This window comes from Rhinopithecus bieti, unplaced genomic scaffold, assembly GCF_001698545.2.
Source record: "Rhinopithecus bieti isolate Rb0 unplaced genomic scaffold, ASM169854v2 scaffold_59762, whole genome shotgun sequence".
NCBI lineage: Eukaryota > Metazoa > Chordata > Mammalia > Primates > Cercopithecidae > Rhinopithecus > Rhinopithecus bieti.
Genome location: NW_016822991.1, coordinates 45294 through 62258, shown reverse-complemented (window position 1 = coordinate 62258; position 16965 = coordinate 45294). Strand labels below are relative to the sequence as shown.

General features: G+C 52.1%; 1 protein-coding gene across 11 annotated transcripts in view; it reads right to left on the bottom strand.

Moving 5' to 3' along the window:
• Positions 1-16959, bottom strand: part of FOXP3 (forkhead box P3) — an 18930-nt gene extending 1971 nt beyond the window's left edge. For 2 of the 11 annotated variants that reach the window (XM_017861188.1, XM_017861189.1), the window contains exons 1-10: positions 16778-16959; positions 11718-13358; positions 5344-5575; positions 4474-4612; positions 3973-4060; positions 3799-3903; positions 2827-2914; positions 2541-2621; positions 1139-1289; positions 40-116 (exon numbers count right to left, since the gene is read on the bottom strand). In XM_017861188.1, the coding sequence (XP_017716677.1) occupies positions 40-116; positions 1139-1289; positions 2541-2621; positions 2827-2914; positions 3799-3903; positions 3973-4060; positions 4474-4612; positions 5344-5553 (939 nt within the window). In that variant the 5' untranslated portion in view covers positions 5554-5575; positions 11718-13358; positions 16778-16959. The other 9 variants (XM_017861179.1, XM_017861183.1, XM_017861180.1 and 6 more) reach the window with 7 other exon arrangements.
• Between the last annotated feature and the right edge of the window lie 6 nt (positions 16960-16965).

Here is a 16965-nt window from a genome sequence, read left to right as displayed (position 1 = left end):
TTGTCTTCCTCCTCCTTGGGGCCGAGCTGCCCTGCTTACCCAGCGGATGAGCGTGGCATAGGTGAAAGGGGGTCGCATGTTGTGGAACTTGAAGTAGTCCATGTTGTGAAGGAACTCTGTCAGAGAGTGGGGATGAATCAAGCCCCATGCAGGACCTCCTAGCTAGCTCCCTGTCCCCTCTCCCTACAAGGTGAGTCTACAGGCCTGAGATCTCACCGTCAACACCTGTGTCCACGGGCACAGGTACTGTTTGCTGAGCACCTGACATAAGTTGTATCATTTATTCTTTGCACCACTTCTGCCAAAATAGTTCTCCCCGAGGTTGAAAAGAAGCAGAGTTACTTGCATACCAAAGGATGCAAGAGGTTAAATGGCAGAGCCAGGATGACAGTCAGGGTCTCTGATCCCTGCTAAGCCTACAGGCCAGGCCTGGTGGACAGCAGTGGATAGGTGAGCTCGGGCAAATCCACCCCGATTTTCCTTGGTCAGGGGAGGAAAGGAGGTGCTCCTGGAATTACTTAGCAGGGTCCCTCCCTTCTGATGGCCGAATGTAGTAGCTGGAGTCCAGAGTGGGTGAGGCATGGCCCCAATCCCCAGGGGAGTCAGGACTAGGGGCCAGACACTCGAGACCATATGGGGGACTTTCAGGCCACGAACATTCTGAAAGGAAGCTTTTTTTTTTTTTTTTGAGACGGAGTCTCGCTCTATTGCCGGGGCTGGAGTGCAGTGGCCGGATCTCAGCTCACTGCAAGCTCCGCCTCCCGGGTTCCCGCCATTCTCCTGCCTCAGCCTCCGAAGTAGCTGGGACTACAGGCACCCGCCACCTCGCCCGGCTTGATATTTGTATTTTTTTGGTAGAGACGGGGTTTCACCGTGTTAGCCAGGATGGTCTCAATCTCCTGACCTCGTGATCCGCCCGTCTCGGCCTCCCAAAGTGCTGGGATTACAGGCTTGAGCCACCGCGCCCGGCGAAAGGAAGCTTTTGTGAGCGGATGCATTTTCCCAAAGGCTGAGTGGTGGCAGCTGCGGCGGTGGTGGTGGTGGGAAGGGGCAGCATGGAGCTCCTTTGCACCCTCCTCCCAGAGCCTGTCAGGATTAGGAGCTTGGGGGCACTGTGTAGTGCAAAGACCATTCTTACCTGGGAATGTGCTGTTTCCATGGCTACCCCACAGGTGCCTCCGCACAGCAAACAGGCTGTCGGGGGCCTCCCGGGGGCCAGACCAGGCTGGGACGGCACTGCCTTGGCTGCCAGCAGCTACAATGCAGCAGGAGCCCTTGTCAGATGATGCCTGGGGGAGGGGTAGAGGCTGGTGACCCAGAGGCTTAAACTTCCCACTTTTTACTTTTTATTTTTTTTGAGACTGAGTCTTGCTCTGTCGCCCAGGCTGGAGTGCAGTGGTGCGATCTCGGCTCACTGCTATCCCCCGACCTTCCGGGTTCAAGCAATTCTTCCTTATTTTTTATTTATTTTTTTTTGAGACGGAGCTCTCACTCTGTCACCCAGGCTTGGAGTGCAGTGGCGCCGATCTCGCGCTTCACTGCCAAGTTTCCACTGCAAGTTCCACCTCCAGGGTTCATGACATTCTCCTGCCTCAGCCTCCCAGTAGCTGGGACTATAGGCACCCGCCACCACGCCTGGCTAATTTTTTAGGTTCAAGCAGCCTCAGCCTCCCGAATAGCTGGGACTACAGGTGCCCGCCACTATGCCCAGCTAATTTTTGTATTTTTGGTAGAGACGGGGTTTCACCATGTTGGCCAGGCTGGTCTCGAACTCCTGACCTCATATGATCCACCTGCCTCGGCCTCCCAAAGTGCTAGGATTACAAGCGTGAGCCACACTGCACCTGGCCCCACTTTATTTTTAAATCAGTGTTTTCCAAAGCAAAGACGCCCTCTTCTAAATTCCAGTCTGAAGTGGAATCCCACAAAACAGCATGAGCCATATTTATTAGAGCACAGGTGTGGATGTCATATGTGGCCACTGATGCTGAGACCATGAGCTGGGGTTGAATAGGGCTCTTTACCACTCAATCGTGACCTTGGGAAAGTTACCTAAACCTCCCTGGCCTCAATTTTCCTCATCTGTACATTGGCATCATGAGAAATAAACTACCACCAGCAAAGCACTCAAAAACAGTGCCTGGCCTCCAGGGCTGGGTTCATGGGTGTGTGACCTGTGTGGTTATGTGGTACCCTGTGCTTTGTTTAATGCTCTGTGGTCGCCATCTTGAAATCTGAACAAGGGGTCCTGCAAGTTACATAGCTAGCTGGTCCTGCTGGCGCACAGCCTGCGTCTGGAAAGTCTTTGACTATTTGCATTTGCTTTGACAACTCAGGATCACGGTGTTTGGGGATCTTAGGGTCAGAGGGTTTGTAAGTGGAGGGGGACAGATTTCTAGGTCTGGGCATGTTTGGAGCTGGGGACAGGGGACCCTAGCTCTCAGGACCTGCATGTGAGGTTAAGTTCCCTGCACCCTGCAGACCTCCTCCCTGCCCCCCAGCAGTCTGAGTCTGCCACCACCAGTCCTGGGGTCGCTCACCACAGATGAAGCCTTGGTCAGTGCCATTTTCCCAGCCAGGTGGGCCTGCATAGCACTCAGCTTCTCCTTCTCCAGCACCAGCTGTGAAATGGCACAAACATGAGGCCTCAGCCTGGCCCTTCTCTGCCACATCTTTGCCCAGGCTACAGTATTCCCTGGGAGTGCCCATTCCTCTTCCTTCCTTTATATCAGCCCTCGTCCCAGGTGAACTTGGTTTCTGGTACATGGTGGACAGAAGGTTTTGTGTACTATCCCTGTCCCCTACCCCCCACTGCCCTGGCATTACCTGCTGCTCCAGAGACTGTACCATCTCTCTCTGGAGGAGACATTGTGCCCTGCCCTTCTCATCCAGAAGATGGTCTGCTTGGCAGTGCCTAAGTAGGGAGAAGATTCCATGCAGGTGACCATGACAGGCCTGGCCTGGCTCAATGCTCTGAATGGGGAGGGCCCAGACCCTCTGGGAGGTCTCCTGTTTGAGCCCTAGCTCCTCTCCCCTCTCTGTCTCAGTCTCTGTCTCATACTCCTCATTCCCTTAACACATGCCACTTGGCACCTACTGCATGTCAGGCCTGAGCTCACCACTTGAGCCTGGCCAGGGTGCTGGAGATAATATTGGAAGTGCGGTGAGCTGAGAATGGGCCAGGGAGGTGACAGTGGGCAAGGCATTCCAGGTGGAGGGGACGGCCTGTGCAAAGGCCTGGCTGCAAGGAGGACAGGACATGCGGGGTTGCTGCTAAGGGTTGTGTGCAATGTGTGTGTGTGTGTGAGAGAGAGAGAGAGACATGGCGGGACTGAGGGGAGGCAGCAGCAGCCATCTAGAGGAGCTAGAACTTTGGGGACAGTAGAATAAGGCTGGCATGTTGGCATGAGGAGTAGCAGGACAAAGCAGTTAGGAGTGCAGAATCTGGAGCCTGGCTGCATGGGTTCAAATCCCAGATATGTCACTCAGGAACTGGGAGATTTTGATCAAGACACTTAACCTCTTTGGCCTCAGTCTCCTTGTCTGTAAAATGGGGGTAAATAACAGAACAAATGTTTCTTATTATACATATGGGGAAACTGAGGTCCAGAGAAGCTAAGTAATTTGTCCAAGGTCACACAGCCTGTCAGGGATGGAGCTGGGATTTGAACCCACAGTCTCAGAGTTTAGCTCTTTCATCTTGCTACTTATTGGGATTAAGCCTGGGCTGAGATCTGTACCCCAGACCTCTCCCCACAAGCCAGGGCCAGTGGACTGGCACAGGCCTGGGCCACTCACTTGAGGAAGTCCTCTGGCTCTTCGAAGACCTTCTCACATCCGGGCCACTTGCAGACACCATTTGCCAGCAGTGGGTAGGAGCTCTGGGGCATGGCCGAAAGGGTGCTGGGGGGATAGAGGGTGTCAGGGGAGGGGATAGGAGGGTGAGGATCCTTCCCAGCCCTGTCCACTGACCTGTCCTTCCTGGGTGCACCGGGATTTGGGAAGGTGCAGAGCAGTGCTGGCTCCCTGGACACCCATTCCAGGCTGGCCACGTTGATCCCTGTGGGTGGGGACAGGGCATCTCTGGAGGCTGTGGGCTGGGCTCTGGAGCTTGACCCACAAGGCCTCTCATTTTGAGCTTCCCACCCTCCTGAGCCTCAAAAACCCTGACTCCCAGGGGGCTCTGCTGTCCCCAAAGTCCCAGGCTTCTGGCAGAGAAGCTTAAAGACGGCCATTCGCAGGTGCTGACATTTTGACTAGCTTTGTAAAGCTCTGTGGTTTCGTGATTTTGACATTCTGCATCTTTAAGGTTCTGCACCTGACATTTTTTGGAGGTTGGAGTTTCCAAGCCTGAGACCTGACACCTTTGACCCTCAGAGGACTACAATTCAGAATAGCCTACACTGCTCACGGCCAAGGATCTTGGGGACCCGGGGGTTCTGTGAAGCCATGGAGTATGGGCTGAGGTGTTACCAGGTGGGAGGCCAGGCCGGGCCTTGAGGGAGAAGACCCCAGTGGCAGTGGTGGGTGGTGGGAGGCTGATCATGGCTGGGCTCTCCAGGGGGTGCACCTGCAGCACAGGGGTCCGGGCGTGGGCATCCACCGTTGAGAGCTGGGGGGCACATGTGGGCTGTGGTTCAGCCTGGCTCGGGGTCCCTCCCCACAGTTCTCCCACCTGCTCCCTCCTCCCTGCCCATTCACCGTCCATACCTGGTGCATGAAATGTGGCCTGTCCTGGAGGAGTGCCTGTAAGTGGGGCAAGGGGCCCAGCCGTGCCCCGGAGGGTGCCACCATGACTAGGGGCAGTGTGGGCAGCTGGGCAGAAAGGCAGGTGGGTGAGAGGCCATCCTGATCCTCAGTGTTCTGTGTCTAATTCATATACTCTGCACTGCAAGCCCACATGGTAGATGCTATGATCGTCCCCCTTTTATACGTGTGGAAACTGAGGCTCATGGAGATTGAGTAACTTTTTAAAGATCAAACAGCTAATAAGTTGCAGAGCTGGCCTCAACCCTGTCACCTCACCTCCTTCACCCCAGTCCTCTCCTCTTGTCACATGGGGATGGGGACACATAGCTATGCCCATGGGACTATAATATGGCTTCCTCTTCTCCTGAGACAGGGATTGGGAGGTCGGGGAGAGCCTCCAATCTCTGAGGCCTGGCAGGTGGGGACTTTCTTGGCCCTGCAACATCTGCATAAGTCACAGACTTGCCTGGGACCCAGAAACCACTTCCTGTGCCCCAGCCAGTCCCCCCTCCCGCCCGGTGCCACAGTAAAGGTCGGCACCTGTAGGTCCAGGTACCCCACCCTGCCTGCCCCATCCTGGGCCCAGGGCCTCACCTGCAGCTGCGATGGTGGCATAGGGTTCAAGGAGGAAGAGGAGGCATGAGCCCCGCCTCGAAGATCTCGGCCCTGGAAGGTTCCCCCAGGGCCCCGGGCCCCCATCAGGTCTGAGGCTTTGGGCGCAGCCCTCCAGCTAGGCGAGGCTCCTGGGGATGGGCCAAGGGCCAAGGAAGGGGCCGAGGGCTTGCCTGGCCTGGGGTTGGGCATCGGGTCCTTGTCCAAGGGCAGGCTGTGTAGACAATAGGGGAAAGGAGTCACACATGTGCTAGGGCGGTATAAGATACTCGACCACCTGAACCACGTGGACACCCCTCTGGTCACAGCAGGCATTGGCTGGGACATGTCCCGAGGGGTCCCACAGCTGCACCCCAGGTGTGGACACACACACACACACACACCAAGAACACAGGTATACATGCATACCCACACACGCCCCACATGCAGAGGTCCAGCACCTGGCTTGCCTGCCCACGCTAGCACAGCCCTGGTGTGGATGTGTCCTCTATGAGGGCAATGGTTGTTTCTCCCTCCACTTAAGAGCTGTTTCAAGCCTTAGGCCTCCAGCCCTCCCGTACCCTGCACAGGCTGTGTTTGCTCATGTTGCTGGAGCTGGTCTTGGACTTTCTCCTGGGAGTCCTATTTTGCCCCAGTGATTAGGCATGGACTCAAAAGATTCATCTGGCTGCTGGGAGTGGAGCTAGTGAGGAGGCTATTGCAATAGTCCTGGCAAATGATGATGCTGGCACAGAATGGGCTGGTGGCGGTGGAGAAGGTGAGAAGTGGGTAGATTCTGAGACTTAATCTGCAGCTGGATCAGGAGCAGTGCTGGCAGCTTGGATGTAGTGGGTAAGAGGGAGGGTCAAAGTAACAGGGGCTTTAGCTTGAGCAGCTGGAAGGACCGAGCTGACATTACCTGAGATGGGGGACATGGCAGGGAGTTGGATTGGGGGCAAAAGTGCAGGTGTGGATAGACATGAAGAGTCTGGCATTAGATGTGTGAGTGGAGGAGCTGAGGGGGCAGCTGAATACGGGAGTCTGGATCTCAGGGCAAGGAGGCGAGTCCAGGAGTGTGATCATGCACGGATCCAGCATGGCAAGTGACAGAGAGGAGGAGAGACAGGGTCTCTTGAGCTGGGGCCTGTAGAAGCTTCTCAACCCAATCCCCATCAGAGTTCACTTCAATTTCTGGCCCTCAAGCCTGGCTCATCCTACTCACCCTGCCTCAAATGCCCACTCCTTCTCCTGTTCCCCTGTCCAAGCCACGCAAGGCCTGCTCTTCTATTGTCCTCACCTTGAAAGCCCTCCACAATGGCTCCGGGCCCCTCTGTTGAGCCCCAGAATCTTCCACTCCCCGAGGGAAGCACTGGCTTTTCAGGATCCTGTAATCCTGGTCTGAGAGGAAGCCAGAGCTGGAAGGGACTGCCCAGCCAACCCCATTATTACAGAAGGGGATGCTCAGATGCCGAGTTCCATAGTCCCATAGTGACTTGAGAACTCCACTTCTTTCTTTAGGAAGTGTTTCTGTGTGCACATTTTATAAACTCTCTGTTGTGTGTATGTGTGTGTCTGTGTGTCTCCATCTCTCTGTTCCACCTCACAGCACTGAGTTGGGCACACAGCTGCTGAGAGCAGCCCGGGGGAGTATGGAAGGGTTCTGGGGGAGCAGTTGCTCCTTCCTTTCTTTGCTGTCACCTCCTGGGGGTTGACAGAGCTGTGGTGCTGAGGGAGATGAGTGTGAGAATCCAGATATTAAGTTCTTAGTCTCCTGGGGGCTTAGAACATTACTTCATGAGAAACAGGAGTGTGGGTCTGTGGAGGCTCCAAACAAGGGCCTGGGAGAGCACTGGTGAGATGAGAAGGTGAGTGAATGAATGAAGCCAGAGATGGGGTGATGCTCCTTCAAGCCGAGGAATAACGAAGATTGCCAGCAACCACCAGAAGCTGGGGGAGAGGCCTGGAACAGCTTCTCCCTCATGGCCCCCAGAAGGAACCAACCCTGGCAACACCTTGATCTTGGACTCTAGCCTCCAGAACTGTGAGATGATCAATTTCTGTTGCTGAAGCCACTCAGTTGTGGTACTTTGTTATAGCAGCCAGAACAAACTAATACCAATTTGGTGCAAATGGATGTTTTCCACCATTCTGGCCTGGCCCATGCGGCTGGCCTGCGGTCACTTCTGAAGCTCCCTGGACACTTGGCCAGAGCTAAGAATTCTCCCCAAACACATGTGGGATGGCCTGACTCAGCGAAGCATAGATACATTCTCAGACAGGGATGTGGAGATGATCTGTCTGGGGGTAGGGGACCTAGAAGGCCGGGCTGGGCAGCCGGCTTCCTGCACTGTCTGTTGGGACATCCCTTTCTGACTGGGTTTCTCAGAAGCTGCATGGGGGATGTTTCTGGGACGCAGATTATGTTTTCATATCGGGGTCTGCATCTGGGCCCTGTTGTCACAGCCCCCGACTTGCCCAGATTTTTCCGCCATTGACGTCATGGCGGCCGGATGCACCGGGCTTCATCGACACCACGGAGGAAGAGAAGAGGGCAGATACCCCACCCTACAGGTTTCGTTCCGAGAATTGGCTGCCCTGTCCTGCAGCAGGCTTGGCCCAGGTGGGGTGACGTGGGTGCTAGTGGATATGGTAGGTGATGTCCATCTGGCCACCGTGACAAGCCTCTAGCTCTGTAGATCTGGCCCTTCTTGGGTTGTGGAGAAGACCCAGGTTTGAAGCTCTGAGAGTGCCAGGCAGGCTCCACAGATACTGGGACCCCTGGGGTCTTCAAATAGTATAACACCAGGACTTCAGAATTATAGAGCAGCATTTCTTAGATTTAAAGGATCCTAGAATCTCAAAACCACAGACTGTGGGGTCTATGGTCCCAATGTCTCAGTATGTGTAGGGCCAGTGTCCCTGGTATCCAAACTCCCTGGAACCACTTGAAAGTCAGGCAGCTTGCTGCTTTATAGGGCCTCTTGCCTACCAGACCTGGAACCACAGCTAGCCTCCCCAGGGCCTCAGTCTCCCTGTCCACTCTGGAACAACATTCCCAAATACATGGCCACTCCACCAGAGATGGCAACGGGGAGGAGGTGGTTGAGGCTGGTGTGCCTTTGGTCTGGGCCTCATCGGGGGAGCTGGAAAAGCCTCGGCCTTCACCAATACAGAGCCCATCACCAGACTCTCTGGAGGGCCCCGCAACCAAGGTTTTCAGGGACCAGCACCAGCTCTGGGGACACACAGCCTGACTGACTGACATGCCTCCATCATCACCATGCTCTGGCCAACTAGGCCTCCTGACCCATGGAGCCCAGGGCCTCACCTAGCCCAGCTCTTGTGAGGCTGGGCCCCACACTGTGATCGTGGATCGTCCAACCTGTGAGAAGCTGGGGTTCAATGTGTGAGAAGGCAGAAGGGGGAATGGTAGCCCAGGTCCCCCTTCCCCCTTCTGGGTGCTGAGGGATAAACTGAGGCCTGTAGTTGAGGAGAGAGCCAGAGCCAGGGTTCCACCTAGAGTCCTGAGATCTAGGCTTGGATTTCAACTCTGCCGCTGCATTTTGGCGAGACCCTGGGATCTCTGGTCCTCAATTTGCCCTTCAACACTGAGCAGGGAGAGGCATGGAGTAGACGAGGGCCAAGGCCCTTCTACACTGTGTCTGGTTAAGTCATTAGGTGTCTGCAGGGCTTCAAGTTGACAAATGCCCCTCTATCCAGGGGACTGGCTGAGAGATAGGGATACATAGAGACAAAGAGACACACACAAAGAGCGAGCAAGAGAGAACGAGAGATAGAGACTGAGAGAAATGGAGACATGCACGGAGAGCCAGAGTGCATACGTGCGAGAGGATTGCCTCAAATAAGAACATTTGCTGGTCTCTGGCTGGTTCAACTGATGCTGCCTGAAATAATGAAGAATAAAGAAGGGCAAGGTGCCAGGGACGCCCATGGCTGCGTATTGAATTGTATTGCAAAGCAACAATCAGCCAAACAATGAGGTCCTGGTATAAGAACAGATACTGGGGAAGAGAACAGAATAGAAAGCTTGGACATGGACCCACATATGGTGAGAACTGAGTTTGTGATGAATGTGGCATTTCAAACTGGAGGACCATGGAGGATGGATTGTTTAACAAATGTGTCTGAGATAATTACAGAGAAGATAAAGTTATTGAATGAATAATCAGTCCATTATCCCAACAACCCCTCCCTGCCCAGTTTGAAATGTCACCACCATCATATACCCTAAAATACCCAGATCCATTCAAGATATAAGCTTTAATACCTAATGCTGATCTTGGGTTTATTGTGTGTCAGGCCTTGTGCTAAGTATTTACTGTGGTTAAAAGTTTTAATCTAAACAAAGACTCCTGAGGAAGGTACTATTATAATCATTGCAGTACATATGAGGAAATGGAGGTACGGAGAGGTTAAGTGCCTGGCTAAAAATGACACATAGGGCTTGGGGTGACGCTGGGTTTGTCCCAGACAGTCTGGCTCCAGTACCCACACTCTTAACCTCTATAGTAAATGGAAAAAATGAAGCCATAAAAGAGACTAGAAGCCAACATAGGTGAACATTTATCTCATTTTCAAGTGGGAAAGGACTTTCTAAGCACAAAACCAGAGACAGAAGCCACAGAAAAAAAGACTAACCTATTTGACTATATAAAACCATCATAAGCATCACAAAAAAAAATCATAAACAAATAGAAAAAAACAAATGATGAATTGGGGAAAATATCTGCTATATATGTATGGCTGATGAAAGGTTAGTAACCATTCCAAATAAACAGCTGTGGCAAATCAATAAGAGAAAAATAAGATGAACGCCCTATTAGGAATAAGGACATGACCAGACAACCAAAAAAAAAAAAAAAAAAAAAAAAAAAAAAAAAAGCACAAATGGCCAATAAACAGTAAAAATAATCAAAAGATGCAAATTTCAACAATGTGATAATGTGTTTTTCTTACCTGTAATGTTGGGAAATAATTAAAAAATAGTAATACTCACCCAGGGTTAGGTTAAGTAGAGGGAGCATAAAATAGGACAATCTTTTGGAAGGAGAATTTGCAGAGAGGGTCATAAACTTTAAAAATGCATGTTCCCTTTGCCCCAGCAACTCCCTTTTCAGGAATCCAAGGAAGCAGTCAGGGAAGTTTATAGAAAAAAACAAGAAACAACCGGAATGTCCAACAATTGGCACTTGGTCAAATCAATCAAAGTTCATGCTGATGTGAGGACAGTCTTGTCCCTCAGGAAAGATCATGTGTTCAAACAATTTTTAGTAAGCTTCAAAAACACTACTATTAATTGAATAAAGCAGGAACAAAACCAATATATAGCATGATTCTAATTTGGTTACAGAAATACTAATAGCTAACACTTCATAAGCACTTATTGTATGCCAAACGCTGTGCTAAGCCTGCAGAATCGAGCTCATCCCAGCCCTGAACAACCTGCTCGCTTCCTGAACATGGACTCTGGTCACACACATGCAGTCCTGGGGTAGGTCCACACAGCTAAACCATGGTTGACAATGGCGTGAGGTGCTCCCTGTCCCCACCCCCACCCCAAGGTTCTCCTCTAAAGCGATACAAGCAAAGTTCAGTTAAGTGCTCAGCTTGCCCTGGCACCTTGCAATCCTGCTACCAGGGTGAACAGAACTGATGCTCACTCTCATAAAATGTAAAGGTCCTCAGTGACATTACTATTATTAAGTGCCAGCTGTGTATAAAGCTCTAGGCTGGATGCTGGCTGGGACGGCAGGAGGGTGGGGGGAAGGCAAGAAAAGAGAGTGGGAGAGATGGAGGAAAGGAGATCGATGGAGTGTAGTCAAGATGGAGGAGACAGAGACAGGGGAGATGGTCAGAGGCCAGGAGAGATGTGGGGAAAGAGAGTCTGAGTGTAGCAACAGACAGATGGTGGGAGAAAGAGAGGCAGAGAAACACGTAAAAGAGCGAGACAGGGTGAGCAGAGAGGCAGAGAAGGATGAGAGGCATCAAGAGCTAAGAGACAAAGAGATGAGAGAGATGCAGTTGAAATTTTCAGTTGCACCTGGACAGCATTTCAAGTTGTTCAAAGCTCTGAAATCCATAAAGACTGGCAGCTGACATATTTTTAAAATCCTATCCATCTACGTATCAATTGATGAATTCATTTATCTTTGCTCCTGCCCATGCATTAAGTACTTCACCTTTAAGTCTTCTGCCATTTATTCTATTATTATTTTTTTAAAGACCTTACCTGGCTGGAATCATGGTAGCTGGGTACATCCCAATGTACCAGAGGGCCCCTGAGGCCCCCGTGCCTACCTCCCTGCCATCTCCTCCAATGCGGCCCACATCTGGTAGGGGAGAGCGGGGACACTCACCTTGGTGAAGTGGACTGACAGAAAAGGATCAGCCTGGCTTGTGGGAAACTGTCACATATCAAAAACAACTTTGCTTTTATACCGAGAAGAAAAACCACGCTGTACGGTGTGGAAGCCGCAGACCTCTCTCTTCTAATAATCCAAATTTTTTTTCGATGAGTGTGTACGCTGATAATCACGGGGTGGGGGGGTTCTCATAGTTTTTTCTCTCTCTCTCTCTGTGTTTCTCCTTTTCTTGATTATGAGACTTAAACGGAAATTTTGAAATTTTGGGTTTTTTTCTTTGCCCTTTACGAGTCATCTGAAAATATGATTTCTTCCCCTCACCACAGAGGTGAGAGGTATCAATGAGATAATAGGGCTCATGAGAAACCACAGTTTTTAAAACAAAAGTGTGTAGAGTTTGAAAAAAAAAAAAAACAAGGGAAAAGAACTAAAATAAATCACAGGGCCAACCCGAGGCAGGCAGAGACACCGTTCTGTGAGTGAGAAGATATCTGAGGGTCTCTGGGGAAAGAAAGAGAGAATCTGAAGCTCTATGTGTGGATGGGAAATGCCAGTGAAAGAGACAGAATAGGGCTGGGTTCCCAGAGGCCTCGCCCTGCTCCAGGCCTCAGTTTCCCCATAGATGAAATTGATATGGTCACCACTGCTCAAACTACCCAGCGAGGGGAGTTCTGGACCCCCTGCAACACCCCTCCCACAGAGGGTGAGGGGCATGTAAGTTACTTCATGGAGGAGAAAGTGGAGAGCCCACCGTCATCCCCTACAATTCATGGAATCGAAGAGTCGGAGAATCCCTGGCTCCCAGAATCTACTGATAGTTACTGAATGAGGAAAGAGAGAAAAGTCTCGCCTCATCACGTTTTAGGGCTTGAGTGCCCTGACCCAGCCACTGTCCCGCTGGGAAGGTCCCTAGCAGGTCCCCAGTATTAATGCATCCATCCTCACGAAGAAGCCCAGAGGCCCACTGCGACCCTGACCCTCTTGTTTCAGGAACATCATGGCCTGATGCTTCTGAGGCCCTCAGCCTTTGGGATCTTTTGCCTTGAAAAGCCCCAGATTCCAAGGATTTAGGATTCCAAATATCCGCCATCATCTCAGTAGCTGATGTTTATCTTGAATTTTCCATGGGTCAGATACAGTGCTGAACATGTCTCACAAGTGATCATGTTCAAACCTCACCATGGCCCCTTGAGCTCCATCTCATTATTATTGTATTGCTGTTATACAGATGAGGAAAATGGAGGTATAAGTAGTCAAGCAACTTGCCCAAGATCACAGAGCTGGCGAGTGTGGGTCCCGCTTTCTTTGGTGCTGGGCTTTGAAATCCCCAAGTTTTCCTGAACTCGATGGTCTCAGGTTTTAAATTCTAGGATGTGATGACAGGGAGATCCTGGGATTTGGAGAGTCCTTGGAGACTTGAAGCTTGTGAGGTTTTTAGGTTGTCCGGGAATAGGTGGCTGCATTTCTTGACCTCAGCAGGCACTCTATCCAACCACTGGTCAGCATGGTAGACCAGCCCCCAGGGGCTTCTCCTGACAGGCCATGGTGGAGACTTCCAGCTGCCAGCACCCTGCAAAGCCCAGGGTTCTAGTTGTCCAACGTCCATTCCAGCCCTCTACAAGACTGGCTTCAGACCTGGGGAAGAGAAATTGGAAAGGGCTTTTTATTTACATGGTACAAATCTGGTGGCCAAGACCCACCCCTTCACCCCTTTGCCCCTTTCCTCCCCAACCTTCTAAGCCCTCATAAAATGAGGGCCTCTTTCCTCAACTCAGACTCACCCTTCTGGAAAAGCCCAGAGTGGGCCTGATGGCCTGGCTTTGTGAAGACAAGAAAAAAAAAGAAGAAGAAGAAGAAAAAAAAAAGACCTTAAAAAAATCAGCCAACAACAATTAAAAAAAAAAAAAAAAAAGTACCCAACCCTCCCTACCATTAGTTCAAAACAAAACTTTCACTGGTTGAGACTTCTGAGTTGGTGGGACACATCTGAGACCCAAAAATGGCTTGGGTGTGTTGGACAGCCAGGGGAGGCACCAAGGTGGGATGAGGTCCCCTGCTTGGAGGCCTGCAGGGACCCCGTGTACAGCAGGTGTTTAACAGATGTCACAGCATGTGGGAGGGAGCAAGGGAGGGGGTGAGGAGCATGCATGTCAGGAAGAAGTCCTGGGGAGCTGATTCTAGTGATGGTCCCAAGGTTAATGATCCCTTGCAGTGATGTTCCCATGGTTAATGACCCCTTGCTCCCTGCAGACTTGGGTCGGAATGTTCCCTACACCTCCTGTGTAATTATAAACCAGGCCAATTCTATCAGCGGAGGCCTTGTTCCCTGCCCCAGCACCTGTCCCCTCCTGGAAATGGGGGCTAGTTTTCTCTCTCAAGATCAGAGGTGTGGGCTGCATTCTCCTTATACCTTCCCCAGACCATCTGTCCCTTACTGTCACTCACTCCATGAAAGAGAGTGGCCAGATAGGAGGCAAACAGAGTGAAGGTGGTGGCCAAGAATGTCAGCTGGCCCCCTGGGCAGGGCCCAGGGTGTGAGAGGGAAATGCTACGGCTGCTGAAAGCCAAGATCCTTGCAGAATGGGGGCTGGGGTCAGAAGGGCAGAGAGGGGTAGAGGTTGCTACCTCCCCTCTATACTGGACTATATCCTCTCTCATGGAGGGCTTCTCGGGAAGGAGACTGGGAGGGTTGGGAGTTGGGGGTGACTGGGCAAGATTAAACGGGTCAGGAAAAGTCCCCAGAGACAGGGGCCTCTGACAAAGACCTGAAGGAGATGAGGGAGGGAACCAGCTAGATATCTGAGGAACTCCAAAGGAAACAGCCAGGGCAAAGGTCCTGAGGTGGGAGTATACCTGATTTGTTCAAGGTTTACAAAGAGGCTGGTGTGGTTAGTGTGGAGAGAGCAAGAAGAAGAGAAGTTGGAGGTGAGGTCAGAAAGGGGACTTGGAGGTTAGACCACACAGGACCTTAGAGGCCATGGTAAAGACTTTGGCTTCAGCGCTGAGTGAGGATGAAGGCATGACAGGGTTGTGAGCAGAGGAGAAACATAAACTGTGTTAGGATTTAACAGGAAGCCCCTGAATGCTGAGTGTACAATGGAGTCTAGGGACTGAATGTGAAAGCAGGGGACCAGCAAGGAGCTGGTTACTGCAGTAGTCTAGGTGACTGGTGATACTGCTGGTAGTGGAGGTGGTGAGAAGAGGGTGGATTTGGTAAATATTTTTAATAGACAGCCAAAAGGATTTGTTGAAGACTGAGGGTCTTGGAGCCAGATCAGGACAGACAATGCCCAAACCAGGTGGGCAGGAAGGAGTCCCTGGACTATTTGCCGGCTTGAACTTTTAGGTGAGAAAAAAATAAAGTTCTATCTTGCTTAAGCCCCCATTATTTTATGATTTTTCTGTTACTTGCAACTGAACATATTTCTTTCTAACTCATGGACATCCTGGACATGGAGACCTGGGGAGAGGAGCTGCTGGAAGGATCACCTCCCTCCTAGGATGCTGTGAGGTTCCAATGAGGTAACAGCATGCTCAGAACCTGGCACTCAGTAGGTGTTCAGTAAATCTTCCCAGGATGGAGAAGGAATGTATGAATGGATGTATTTAGCGGACAAAAGCTGCAGTTGAGCTCCCACAGAAGGTGAGACTGCAAAAGGAGAGTGAAAGGAGTTCACTAGATGGAAGAAGCAGAAGGAACAGCACGCTTGGGAGAGGGAACAGTAGGAGCAGAGATGGGGGGACAGAAAGAAGCGAGGTGAGGCCCCTGTGGGGTGTGGGGTATCAGGTTGGGCAAGAAGGACAGGGCTTTGATTGGGATTCCATTGGTCAGAAGCTACCCATATGCCCAATCGACTTCTGGTAGCGGACAGTCAGCCTCAGTGTTTGCTGAGCTGAAATTTTAAAAAGTGAATCCTTCAGAAAGTTAAATATCCTATTCGGCCATTCATTCAACAATAGTACCAAGTCCTGGAGCGTGCTTGCGGTTGACAATCAGGGGCATTCTTGGCTTGTGGCACTGCTCAAGCAAAGGTTGGAGCTGTGCAGGGAGGACCCAGTAAGTAACTAACTGCAACAGGAGAGTCCTTTTCTCTTTCCTAGGTCACGCACCAGGGTGTGGTCTAGGCCTTCAGAGGCTCTGGGTATTCCTGGGACAATGGGGAGTCACGGAGGATTAGGGAGAGGGTAACCCCATCCCTGACAGGCACATTTTTCCTAAGGGCTGCCTGCGTTCTTTGGTCCTGCTGTGCGGCCACCCAATAGCTCAGACTCTGCCTACACAGCGTCCTCCCCTCCGGCCTCCTTATTGGCTACTCATGCCTCCCTTCACACCACCTACACCGCCCCCGTCAGCTCTGCTGTTTTCGCGTCTTGCCTCCAAGTCCTCCCTCCGTCCCCGCTGCACTTTCTAGCCTCGGCATTGGTTTATCCCATACTGCTCTTTAAGGTCTCGCCGCCTTCACCCTGGCTTCCTCATTGGCTATCCGCCATCTCTCGTCCTCGCTCCCGCCTTCAGCCTCCACCTCCATTGGCTCGACCCACTATGGTCCCACCTCCGTGGCCGCTGACACACCCGCCTCTTGGTCCCTTTTAGCCTTCCTATTGGCTAGCTCTGCCTTGGCACCGCCCTCAAAGCCGTAGTGCACGCTCACAAGCTTTCCCATTGGCTCGCTGCAGCTATATCGTCATCCCGCGCGAGGCTCTCCATTGGCTGTTCTCTGTCTCTAGCTTCCATTCCACAGCCTACGCAACCCGCGGGATCTCCCACTTTGTGGGCCTCTGCGTTCGTTCCCGGCTGCCCTCATCGCCTGTAGCCATTCCACTTTTCCCACCGCCCACATGCCGCTCTCGCTCAGACTTCCGCATTAGCTGTCTCCTTCTGCTTTCATCCTGGATTCCGCACCACCCCCATTCCGGCCTCTCCATTGATTCCTCGATCATCCCGCCCCCTACACCGCCCACTCCCGGGCATTCCCATTGGCTGTGTGCTTCTCCGGCTCTCAATTCGCTGCTACGTCATCCGCGTATGGCTGCCCATTGGCCCTCTGCTATACCTGTCTTCATCTCACCGCCTACGCCTCCGTGAGCCGTACCCCTCCGCGCTGGCCTTCCCATTGGCTGCCCGCCCCTTCAGGCCCTGCCCCCGCCGGTCCCGCCGCCGGTGCCGTCGGTGCCGCCGCCGCCGCCGATATGGCGCGTACGGCCCCTGTGGAGCCCCGCTGCGGCATTCCGCGCCCCCCTC